The 13,184-nt window shown below is 43.7% G+C and overlaps 1 protein-coding gene across 1 annotated transcript; it reads left to right on the top strand.

Moving 5' to 3' along the window:
- The first annotated feature begins 2,774 nt into the window (after positions 1–2,774).
- LOC101148171 (putative uncharacterized protein FLJ45831) lies at positions 2,775–12,780 on the top strand. The gene is made up of 2 exons (XM_004058614.4): positions 2,775–3,074; positions 12,715–12,780. Exons 1-2 carry the CDS (start codon positions 2,775–2,777, stop codon positions 12,778–12,780), a joined length of 366 nt encoding a protein of 121 aa, XP_004058662.1.
- The last annotated feature ends 404 nt before the right edge of the window (positions 12,781–13,184 follow it).

The following is a 13,184-nucleotide window of genomic DNA, read 5'->3' as shown; positions in this document are numbered from 1 at the left end:
CTGAAATTTCACTAAACAGAGATTAAAACTCATATCATAGCGGAAAAGACTAAACGTTAAACACCACAATTAAAACCCAGGCAAACTTCATCCCAAACAACTGTTTGTTCTCCAGTCCCATTCAATTCCCAAAGATAATTATTTACTTACCATTGTCTGAGCATTTGGCCCATTCATTTCCCCTAAAAATCATTTACTCCTATATCCCCATCTCCCCTTTCCTATGAAGAAGGGCATGTAAGTTTCTGCTCCCCACTGGGCTATTGATTGATCATTCTCCCGCTATTCCTCCATCCTCCCGCTATTAAACAACATTTCTGCCTTTTTCTCTTGTGGATCTGCCTTTGTCAGTTCATTTTCCATGAACCTTCAGTGGGGGAAAGGGGAAGCTTTCCTTCTTTGCCCCTACAAGGGCAATTGTAAACACACACACACGTCATTATGTTTCTAAATATATATATAATATATTTATATATAATTGTTATATATTAATTACATATAATATATGAATATTTATATAAACACATATAAATACATAATATATAAAAATTTTCATATAAATATATAAACAAATGTATATTTGTATTTTATATAAAATATGTAATATATAATCACATATATAATACACATTATATATCATATATCATATATTACACATATATAATATACATATATGATATATCATATATTTTATACATATATGATATATCATACATTTTATACATATATGATATGCCATATATTTTAAAAAGACAATATTAGGTTGTAGAGCAACTGGAACTCTGTGTTGCTGATAGGGATGCAGCAATGGCACAGACAAAAAATCTGCTTGGTCTGGGAAGCGATTAGCTGTCACCTGTTAATCATGCACTAAGCAGAGAACGAACAATCCCATTCCTGGGCATTTCTCTGAGAGAATAAAAACACCCAGAAACTGTGAGCAAATGTTCATAGTGACCTTTGTTCAAAATTTCTCCAAACTGGAAACAAACCAAAATGTCGGTGAGTGGCTGAACAAAATATAATGCATTCATGCAATAGAATACTACTGAGCAATGAAAATGAATGAAATACCAATCAATCCACACAACAGCATGAATAAATCTCAAAACCATTATGCAATGTGAAAGAAGCCAAACTCAAAAGGCAACATGCTGTATCACTCCATTTTTATGACATTCTAGAAAAGGCAAAACTATGGGGCCAGCAGGTGGGGGATTGAATTGACCATAAGGCAGAATGAGAGAATTAATTTTAGGCAGAGAAGAATGATGGAGCTGTTCTGTGTCTTGATTGTGATGGTGGTTATGAACCACATGCATTTTTCAAAACACATAGAATTGTCCCTTATAAAAGAGTGAATTTACTGTATGTAATTACAGTAATCTTTTTTTTTTTAAGTGAAAATGCAAATAACTGTGAGCACCAACACTGGGCTAGAGTCCAGTGACATTAAAATGAGGTCAATTAGCCAACAACCTCCAGGGGTTGGTGTCATGACAATTCCTGATTTTGGAGAGCAAATGTTAAGAACTGTGGAGTGCTGGGGGCTTATGGAGGGCAGGGAAAAAGCCTGCAGATGAGATAGGCAGGAGAGCAGCTGGTGAGGCTTCCTCATGTGGCTCAGGCCAGCCCTGCTGTAGTTCATCTGGGCACACTTCAATTAAACTATTCATTTGCTAATGCTTCTTAGGGTGCTGTTTATCAGCAGCTCTGTTGCCAAGCCCTGAGCCCCAGGCTCTGCAATATCTTGGGGGGGCACAAAAAATTATTTTCCTTGATTTGCCACTAAAATATTCCCTGACCAAGACGATCCATCGTAGTTATATCGAACACTTAAGCCAATTCTTGCTTAAGTGGAAAGCCTCACGCAACCTTGTCTTAAAATTCCTTGCTGTGGTGCAATCTGTTGGGAGATCTTGGGACGCAGTGTCTGAATTCTGAGGTTCCGTCCAGGCCACATCACTGATCTATGTCCTCTAATGTCTCATTGGCAAGTCTCAGTTTTCCCACCTGTCCAGTGGAAATAGTTGCTGTTCTGAGCAATAAAGCACATTCTGTATGGGTAAGCAATTTGTAAACTGAAAAAATGTTATTTATGCAGAGAAGCGGGGGCCCAGGCGTCAATACCCTCAGACGCGACACGGGGCCCCCTCGACCCTCCTCTGGATTGTTCAGAGCCTTTGTTCCATCATTTTTACATCTGTGATATGATACTGCTGCCTCCTCTGAAGGATCGGTGGTTCCCACTAATGCAGCCCCTAACAATGGCTTCGATGAAAGAGGTAAGCGAAGAGGCCAGAGGGTCTCCGGAAAGAAAGGAAGCTTGTAGCTTTTCAAGTTCAATGAGGCTTAGGAGGTTGGAAGGCTCTCCAAATAAAGGCCTGTTTAAAAGAACGCCAAGGATTCAAAGCCCGTTCTTTTCCCAGACCTCTGACCACTTTCAGCCATCCCGGGGACGTGTGTGTTTACCCATGTCTCCCGCTCCCTTCTCGAGTCATTATTCCACTCCCAAGCCTGGATTTCTGAATCTGTGATGACACAAATGGAATTACCTGGAAGGTCTCACTGGGGTCAGCCCTTGGAACCCAGGGCAGCAGGTGCAGCCCGCGCCACTATTCCCAGCCCCAGGGACTTGATATATGCAAATGCGGGGGCCATCAGGCCAGGGACAATAGAGCCTCTTAATCCCCCCAGGCAATGGGAGGGGGAGCACTCTCGTCCACACCCCTCCCCCCTTGCCAAAGCTGAACTCTAAATGGAGCATCCACAGAATGGAGATCTCCTGCACAAGCCAGGGATTCTTTTTCCTCAAAGAGCACAGCTCTGGAGTGAGCTCTGTGAAGGCAGCACAGATGCCTGGAAGGACCCTCTACAGAAGCCTTTGCTCCTGTGTGTTTCCGCTGCATAGCCCAGCCAGACCTCCATCGCCGGCATCAGCCCCCAAGGGCTTTCTCCTGCTCTCTCCAACTAGCAGCAACGCCTCCAAGCTCATGCCTTATTATTTATTCCACCGAAGCAGAGGAGTTGACAACAGCAAAATCTCTGTTCTTATCCTACTTGGCTGTGAACTCGTAAGTCACTCCCCTCTTAAGTGGCTGAGACAGTGTTCCTGATCCCTCAGAATCCAAAATAGACATAAGGTGGCTTCTATCTGTCCAAAAGGTTTAAGTCTCTACTTCCAGCACCCTGGGAGGCATGGTTTCTGTCCCAATATTAGGTCATGGAAACCCCTCTCTTTTATGTTCACTTTTTACCAAACGAAGTAGTGCCTACCAGGTTGGGCACCTTGGGTACGAAAATGGAAAATGCATGGTCACTGACACCCACCCAAAAACGATTTTGCCTCCTCAGGGCTCCTTTCCCATCCAACTTAGCCAGTAAACCTTCAAAGTGCATACATTTCACTCTCATGAAAGAAAAAGTGAAATGCAGGCTGCATACAAATTAGGAAAGTTTGCAAAGTACAGTCTCACACTGTTCAGGTTTTACCCGTATTTCCAGTTCTTTCTTTGTCTTCTGTCTTCCAGACACTTAATGAAGCCAGCTCCTTCGCTAAACTCCATGTTCACTGTTGCGGGCTGAGGTGAATACTGTATTTCCAATACCCTCCTCTTTGAGGCTCTTACCTGGATTGCATTCTCCTTTTCTGGGCACACAGCTCCCTTTGAAACTGGAGGAAGTGACATTAGATAAATGCTGAGGTCTCTTCTAGGTCTGAGATTCTGTGAGTCTGGAATTGTTCAATGGCCATGTTTAATCTCCCAGTGTGTATTTCTGATACTATCTGCAATTCTTGCTCTACCCCAGAAACAGTAGCGGAATCCTTCTCACCTAGCAGAACTTGAGATATGCCTTTTGAGCTCCAAAACTGAAAATATTTGTCCTATGCCTTCTCTTGTATTTTTTTCCCTCTCCTTTCTGGAAGACTTGTTGCTTAGACACTACTGGTCTAATCTTTGCCAGAGGAAGCTGTAGGCTTGCCTGGGTTCAGGTGCTGGGACTGGGATATTGTGATCCTCTTCTGGGCAACCTGGCTGTATCTAGGGTTGAGCCACAATCCAGCAGCCTCTTGGGGAGTGCTGTGGAATTGCACGGAAGTTCTCCTCCCTCCACAGAAAGCTGCAGAGAGATGCCAGGGACTATGGCCCACTTGCCCTCCTGCTATTTGGAGAGTCAGGTTCATTATTTTCCAATGTTTTCAGATTCAAATTATCATGTAAATTAGAGATAGGAAATCACCATTAGGTCATTTTTCCTATCCTCTCAGGGGCTGAAGTGGGATCAACGTATGTTCTCCAGTTCTTTGTTCTCCCTTGTGTTAAATAATGTAAGGAATGGGGCTTCTATTCTTGAGAGAGTATTACATATTCTAATAGATTTTCACAGTTAAGAAGGCCTTTCATCTTTGGCCCAAAGTTTCCTTTCTTTACATTTCATGACTTCATTCTTTGGAGCTCTTTTTACCGCAGCCTCTCCCTTTTGGGGTTTAGACCCTAAAGATACATTTCTTAGACTTGGTTCTCTCAGCAAGCCTCCTGAGCCCAGACTTTCTCAAATGGGAAATAAATCCAACCCAACCAGATCTTTCCCTCCTGGTGTGAATGGAAAGTATTATAGAAACAGAGTAAGGAGTACTGCAGACCCAGATCCCTGAGGCATCGTGGATCAGAGATTCCACTGAAATTTTTCTCTAGATGTTTTATGATTCAAACAATATAAATTGTTCTGTTTCATTCGAAAGAGCCTGGAACACCACTCAGAAACACCTCCTTTTCTTTGCTGTGTATCACAGCCCCCTTCTTCTGCCCCTGTTTCCATCTGGGCATAAAAGTGGTAGTGAGGGAGAGAGAGTCAAAGGCTTGTTGAGGTTGTATTTCCCAAAGTTGTAGGTAAAAGATTTCGAAGACCTGTGTCTTTCTTTCTAAACGTTCCCTTTCTTTCACCCTCTCTTCTTCCCTTCCTCTCTGTCTTCCTTCCTTCTTTCTTTCCTTCCTTTCTTTTATATTTTAGAGACAGGGTCTTGCTCTGTTGCCCAGGCTGGAGTGCAGTGGCATGATCATATAGCTCACTGCAGCTTGGCACTCATGGGGTCAAGTGCTCCTTCGCCTAGGCCTCCCAAACACTGGGGTTGCAGGCATGAGCCACCGTGCTAGGCTCCTTCTTCATTCCTTTCCTTCCAAATGTTATTCAACATCTTGCCGTAGCAAGCCCCTTTTTCTCTTCCAGAGATACAGAAGAAAATAAGAAAAACAAGGTACTTCGATGAAACTTGTACTCAATTGGGGAGAGACAATAATTGAGTAGGCATAAAAAGAAATAATTTCAGAGAGTGTCAAATGCTATGCAGAACATCAACTGGGTGATTTCATGCAGAGTAACAGGCAGCAGGGGGTGGGAGGAGGGCATTGAGAGAAGGAGCTTCCTTAGAACTGGTAGCCACAGAAAACCTGTCTGAAGTGGCCTTTGAGCTGAGAGCTAAACAAGAAGGATCTCCCTATGTGAACCCCTGGGAGCAGAGTGCAAAGGAAGTCTCAAAGCCCTTGAGAGAAATTGAAGTAGAGAAGTAGTAGATGAAAAATAAGTGGAAGGCCAGTGTGGCTGGAGCATACTGAGCCAGAGGTCAGACCAATAGGCAGAGACCAATTGCATCAGCGGAGACCATTGTAGTCCACAACAGTGAATATGAACTTCACTGAAAAAGCTAATTCTTAGCTTTTTTTCTTTGGATATGTCCCATAACCCCTTTGGCAGTTAATTTGTTATTTATGGCCAGGTAACAGATTGCCCCAAGACTTAGTGCTGTAAAACAACAATAATAATGTATGATCTCACAGTTTCTGTAGGTAAGGAATTCAGGAGTGTCTAAACTGGGCAGTATGGCTCACAGTCTCTCATGAAATCTCAAATTTCGGTCATCTGAAGGTTTGAGGTGGGTGGGAAGTTCTGCTTCCAAGGGAGCTCACTCCCAAGGCAGACAGGTGGGTTGCTGCAGCCTATGGCTGTAGTCGTAGGCCTCAGTACCTCCCCACTCTGTAAGTGGCCTCATGACATGACAGCTGGTTTCCTCCAGGGCAGGTGATTCAGGAGAGCAAGACAAAGCTGCAACATCTTTTGTGACCAAACCTCAGACATGGCACACCATTATTTCTGCAGTATCCTGTTGGCTACACAGATCCACCTTATTTCATGTGGAAAGACTCTATGAAGGGCATGGATACCCAGGGGGTAAGGATTAAGGGCCATTTGAAGGCTGCCAGCCATAGGTCTGTTTGCTTCTCTGTGCTTTAAGATACTCAATCTGGATCATTTCTGAGGTCTTTTCTGACCCCAATATTTTATGGGGATAATTTCCATGGATATTCATGTTCTAACAGGGATTCTGGTTTTTGTCATTACTGTTGTGCATTAAGGGCATGAGAAGATGGGAAGAGGAGTAGAATGTATCCCTGACACCCCTCAAGGCAAACCACAAAAAATGCTACTAGGCTTCCACTGAAGCTGAAAATCCTGACTATAGGGATGAGGGGGCTGGGGCGAGCTCTAGGCTTTTATGACTTCCCTAATTATGATGAACTTTGCAAGATTGAGCTTGCTGAATATTCTGACATACCAACGTTGCCTTCTCTATTGCTCCTGGGACTTCTCCAAGCCACATGCATACCAGTGTTATCAGCAGGGAAGTGTTCTGAGGGGGCATCCTGACAATATGGCATTGTCCTGTGGGACTTATAATCAGGTTCCAACAATGACCTTTTATCCCGTTTGTTTTTCGCTGGGTTGGTGGATGCGCCTCAACACAGGCTCATGGGGAATGTTTGGGCACATCTGCTTCCACACTGCTTTTCTGTCGTGTCTCCAAGATTTCTGTGCATTGCTTTCCAGCCATGATTGGCACCATCCTGGCTGTGTCCTTCAGCTAGAATGTTGTTTTAGGGAAGTCCGGGGGCTGGGGTAGGGGGCAGGTTGGCAACGGAAGTCCTCATGAGCAGCTGTGATTTGTGGCAAAGAGTGTTTCATAGTGGAATTTTCCCCAGCACATCTCCTTCTACAACTCAGCATGGGATGGAATAATGTTGTAAAAACCCAGAGAAAAAAGAAAAGGATATTGTACACCAGCCAGGGTTAAGGGGAAGAGATCTTTCAAAGTTACAAAAACATTCTAAAGGAAATACATCACTGAATCACATATGATTATTTAGAAAACCTGATTTCAAAACCTGATGTCTTACTCTCTATGTGACTTAGGCAGGGACACAGAATCTTCGTGTTTCCTCATCTATCAAATGGAGACTAATCTTTATTTGCCTAACAGCGTTGCTGTGAAGATCAGATGAGAAGTTTATAGTTATTTAAAAGGACATTTGAACACATTAATAGCCGCAGAGGGGGAGGACATATCGTTAGGAACAAAGCTTTGCAATTCGCTAGCTCTGGATTCAAATTCAGGTTCTGCAGTTTAGCTGTGACTTAGTTTCATGCTTCTCAAACTTTCTTGTGCGCATGAATCACCTGGAAGCTGTGTTAAATTTTTGCATGTTCTGATTCAGAAGATCTGGAGTGAGGCCTGAGACTCTGCATTTCTAGGCAATTCCTGTGCTGCTGGTCCACACTGGGAGGAGCAAGGAGTGAAACTCCCTAACACAATGATTCTCAACTTGCATTGCCAATTTAGAAGCATCTGGGAGCTCTACAAAGTCCCAATACCCAGGTTGCATCTCAGATCAATTAAATAAAAATCTCTGGGGATAAAAGGCAACATCAGTATTAGTGCTGAGACTTAATTTTTTACCCTGTAAATTAAAAAAATCATAGTCCTCCTTTATAGGCTTGTGCTGGGATTCCAGGTTTATAATACTCTTGCTGTATTCTGTTTCATTAAAAAAAATCTCTCAACAATTTAAAGGTATTGTAGTTCTTTTGTGTTTATAAAGCACTGTACATGTATTGTCTCACTAAATTCTCCAAAAAGTATTGTGAAATACTTGCATTTTCTAGACTTTGAAGGCTAAGTAGCCTAGATAAGGGTCCAGAGCTAGGAGATAGTATCACTGGGACTTGAGCCTAAGCCTCCTCCTGCATTCCAATGAACAACTTTGTGATTAATGCATGTAAACTATTACGGAAAATACTCTTCCTTAGGGTATAAATCTGCCTGAATATATTATCACCATGTATTAGTCTGTTCTTACACTGCTGTAAAGAACTACCTGAGACTGGGTAATTTATAAAGAAAAGAGGTTTAATTGACTCGCAGTTCCACAGGTTGTATAGGAAGCATGGTTTGGGAAGCCTCAGGAAACTTACAATCATGGCTGAAGGCAAAGGGGAAGCAAGCACATCTTCACATGGCCAGCAGAAGAGAGAGAGAGAGTAAAATGAGAGATGCTACACACTTTCAAACAACCAGATCTTGTGAGAATTCACTCACTATCATGAGAACGGCAAGGGGAAAATCCACTCCCATCATCCATTCATCTTCCACCAGGCCCCTCCTCCAACACTGGGGATTACAATTCAACATTTGGTTGAGGACACAGAGCTAAACCATATCACACCACAAAGGTCAGCCATCGTGACTGAATTTCATTCACTTGGCCTCATACTGTACCCAGTGTGTGGAGGTGTGGGTCACAGATGGAGTTTCCTTCCTTCCTTCTCTAAAGAGAAGAGGGCACTTTGGATTTGCAACTTGAAACCTGTGTCTGTCTCCCCAGCTTCAGATACTTGATCTCACTTTATTTCAGAAGAAAAAGGTGCCAATATAGGGTTCCATGCAGGGTGAAGCAAAGAGAAATGGCCCTTTTGGTGGAGAGGATTCCCTTTTGCTCCTCAGTTTTAAAATGGTTAAATAGTAATTTGGGACCAACAGAGCATCCCCTGCATTCATCCTGACTTGCTCCTTCTGTTTCTTTACCTTCCCCTTGAGGAGGGAAAGAACTTAAAGACAAGAGAAGCAAGTGAGAAGTCACTTCAAAAAAATCTTAGATGGATGATGGTCATCCATGTTTATGGGAGCTCTGAAAAGATGTTTGTTTTTTGTGTTTTTGTTGTTGTTGTATTTTTGAATTTGTAAAAGGGGATGTGGTCCCTGCTTGCTCCAGGGCTGAGGTTAGTCATGGAACTGGTGACTTCTGTGCCCATACTGTAAAAATCACGAAAGCAGCCTACTAGGATGGAATAATTTCAATTGGGATTTTAAAAAGTGCCTGAACATTGCACAGAAAGATATCATCAGATCCCACTGAAGGCTGGCATGGCACACTGTAAAGATGCTCTCAAGGGATTTAGGGATTGCCCGCCGGAATGTTCTCCTTTCCTGTTTCCAGCCCAATGATTGAGTGAAATGACTTCGGAGGGAAAAAAATCTTCCGTTTGGCAACTGCACGAAGTAATGGATAGAAAGTGGTATTTTGGATGTAATTGATGCTTTTTTTTTTTGAATCGATAGACACTAGGGGAGTTCTCAGTTATTTTTTAAAAAGAATTAAATGGAAATACCTCTGTTATTTTAAAAGTCTTTGGAACACACAACAGAGGGGAATTTATCTTTTAGTTGCTGACAACCTAATGTATGTTTCTTCACCTGTCATAGGCTTAAGATAATGAATCCAGAGCTGAAGAGGCTGGTAATTTCTTCTTGGAGATTATCCTTATTATGAAACTACATTTCCTCTTTCCAAGGGTGCAGAAATATTTAGCACACTTTGAGTAGTCTCTTTTCTGGCTTGTTCTGGCTTGTTCACCAGAATACCCATATGATCAATTAGCGGATATTTTGATTAGGCCAGGAGTAGATGCTCCATCCTTATAGGTGGATAAAACCATCCTTCCTCCCCAGGTAGCAAAACCTTTTGAGATGGGAGAGAGCAAGCTCTTGGCTCCCTTGCTGTGTGGTTCAAAGTTATTGCAATGTCAGACGGGCTGAAGTTGTGCAATTGAGGCCAGTTGTCAGAAGATGAGCATATTGGTTCCCAAGAGGAGATTATCATGAGAGTTAGGGTACTCTTGGCTGATTGCCCCTGGCTTAATAGTGGGAACAGAGATCATCACAAGACAGCTGGTCCTGAGCTCATGGTAAAATGCCTTCTGCCTTCTGCTCTCAGTTGCCTGGAATAAGTATACCTTTGGGAAAGTGTGTACATATTTTTTGCACTTGATTGCATTTTTGTACATATGTTATAAAAGAGCTGTAGTGTTGAGAGCTTTGTGAGGGTCACCCACAGTGAGTGTAGCCCCTTTTAAAGGTCCAAGAGTGGCATCTAAGCACCATCTGAAGACAAGACCCTTCAGAGGACCTGGCTGATAACAGGTTTCTTATTGGTGAGGAAATTATGAGCAGTGCAAATTCTTTTGTATAGGCAAATTTCCTCATGGATTATGGGCTTATCTTGGGAGGGAGAGAAAAATGCACTTCTTTCAATTTGTGGGGTGAGGCCTGGGAGTCATAATTTGAACACACAAGAAATATGATCTTAAGCTGCACCCTAAGCCAGTGAAGTGGGGCATATCAATTATCCTTGACTATGGAGTAGCCAGATTTCCCAAAGGCATGTTTAATCAAGAGAGACCAGCACACTTTCCCACTAACCCTCCAACATCTTTTTCTTTGCAAAGTTTTCCAGTGGCAGCAGCTTTCCAATATTTACTGACACACAAACCTTGAAGGTCATTGTAAGCCTGTGGATTTTTCTCCACGTGAAACATCCACTGGAGGATTTTGAACAGAGGAAGGATATATTCTGACTTATATTTTAATACAGTGTCACTCCCACTATTATGCAGAGACAAGATGATTATGGGGGCTGGGGAGTCAGAGGAGAAAGCTGGAAGCAAGGAGACCGGTTAGAGGTTATTACACAATCCGAATAAGAGATCATGGCAGTCTGGGCTGAGTGGTTGCAATGGGAACGGTGAGAGGATCTGATTCTGAATATGTGTGTGGCACAAATGTCCATGTCCTACCTCTTCCTCAGACCTTATCTTCAGTAATGCAACAGACAATTCCAGCTTCCTGTGTCTGCTTGTTCATGTCTGAGAGCTTTTTCTCAGGAACTCAGAAGGTCACTTTGTCTACAGCGCCTCTGCAAAACCACCACCCGGGATTCACTGGGGCATCTGATTTATTGACCTGGGACCCCACCTGACATTGCTTCTTACCAACGGACACACTTAACAGTAAAAGGGGAGTGAGGCAGGCACGTGGCCGTGGAATCGCTGCACCACATTGTACGGCCTGATGGAACAATAAGACAGTCTCCTGAAAGGCAAATCCAGATCCCCAGCTTAGGGGTGACATCCTGTGGTGTACACAGCCCTGTTTTTCAAGATGTAGAATATACTTCAGTGAGTCTCAAGCTGTGGACCCTGGTCCTAGAGCATCAACAACACCTAGGGGCTTGTTAGAAATGCAGAATCCTTGGACCTGGCCTCAGACCTCTGTATTAGATTCTCCGAGATGGGGCTCAGAAATCTGAATGTTAACAAGCTTTCTAGGCATTGCACACTGAAGTACGGGAAGCACTGCATTATATGGTGTCAGATCAGATCCGCAATAGATGGAATATATATGGCCAGCAATCGAAAGTGGAAATGAGGCCGGGCGCGGTGGCTCACGCCTATAATCCCAGCACTTTGGGAGGTCAAGGCGGGCAGATCACCTGCGATCAGAGTTCAAGACCAGCCTGGCCAACATAGTGAAACGCCATCTCTATTGAAAATACAAAAAATTAGGCCAGGCGCGGTGGCTTACGCCTGTAATCCCAGCACTTTGGGAGGCCAAGGCAGGCAGATCAGAAAGTCAGGAGATCGAGACCATCCTGGCTAACAAGGTGAAACCCTGTCTCTACTAAAAACAGAAAAATTAGCCAGGCATGGTGGCGGGCGCCTGTAGTCCCAGCTACTCAGGAGGCTGAGGCAGGAGAATGGCGTGAACGCAGGAGGTGGAGCTTGCAGTGAGCCGAGATCGCGCCACTGCACTCCAGCCTGGGCAACACAGTGAGACTCCAACTCAAAAAAAAAAAAAAAAAAAATTAGCCAGGCATGGTGGCACATGCCTGTAATCCCAGCTACCCAGGGGGCTGAGGCAGGAGAATTGCTTGAACCTGGGAGGCAGAGGTTGCAGTGAGCCAAGATTGCACCACTGCACTCCAACCTGGTGACAAGCATGAAACTCTGTCTCAAAAAAAAAAAAAAAAAAAAAGTGGAAATGAGAATGGCCCATTTCCCCAATCCTTCCAGTAACCCACTTTGGAAATTTGTGCTTCCAGTTCCTGCAACTTTAGGCTCTGCTGGATCAGACGCCCTGATTCCCGGGAGAGAAATGGCTCCACCAGGGGCACACGGAAGGGTCCCACTAAATTTATAGCTGATACTCATAGGCTTTTTATGCCAGTAGATCAACAGGTAAAGAAAGGAGTGACTATTGGCCCTAATTATTTTAAGGAAATAGGGTTTCTGCTACATAATGGGGATGGGAAGGATCATGTCTGAAACACCAGGGAATTAGAGCAACCATAGCTTGGCAAGGGAAAGGGCATGATAACCTGGGACTCAGGCTCTGTTGGGGAGAGGGTCTAGACCACCCCACTCCCACCAGGGAACTGCTTAGATCTAAGCCAGTGGAATACTGGTTGAGAGGAAGATGAATCTAGAATGGGTGGTAGAAGAGGAAGGTAATCCTTGTCATTAAAGCCTTGTCTTGCTTTTTTGTAGAAACAAACAAAGAAAAAAAAACTGGGACCAGCCACTGCCCTGGGGAACAGTGGCAGGGTGGAGTGATCTGAACATGAGGCGTGAGAAGAACTGAGTGACTACAGTGATTGGGCTATAATAGACTCTGTCACTGGCCCAGCTGTAATCCCTGGCGCCTGCTGCTTCACTGTGTTCTGCAGGAGTTCCACTGCCCTGAATCTCTGACTCTGTGCCCGAGGTCTTTTTCTGGAATTGTGGAAGGTGCTCTGCTATGTGGGAAACAAGCTGGAAGTTCTGGGAATCACACTTCCCAGAAGCTACACCCAACCAGTGATTGACAGGAGTTGAAGTAAAAACATCATGGCTTTCTTACCCCTTAAGTGGAATATTTTATACTATTTTTCAGAATTTCCCCAAGGAGTTAAGCTGTAATTGCCCATCACAGCAGCTGGGTTAATAAGGTATCTGTATCTGCCAGAATTAAATGAGAA

The sequence above is a fragment of the Gorilla gorilla genome, chromosome 19 (genome assembly GCF_029281585.2).
Source record: "Gorilla gorilla gorilla isolate KB3781 chromosome 19, NHGRI_mGorGor1-v2.1_pri, whole genome shotgun sequence".
Lineage (NCBI taxonomy): Eukaryota > Metazoa > Chordata > Mammalia > Primates > Hominidae > Gorilla > Gorilla gorilla.
Note: the sequence above shows the minus strand (reverse complement) of the source record. Positions and strands in the feature narration are given on the sequence as shown.

Bases quoted from the DNA above. Each gene is read 5' to 3' on its own strand.
- LOC101148171 (XM_004058614.4), top strand. From the start codon at position 2,775: ATGGAGATCTCCTGCACAAGCCAGGGATTCTTTTTCCTCAAAGAGCAC. The intron at 3,075-12,714 runs GTAAGTCACTCC...GCTTTTTTGTAG, and splicing joins TCCTACTTGGCTGTGAACTC to AAACAAACAAAGAAAAAAAA.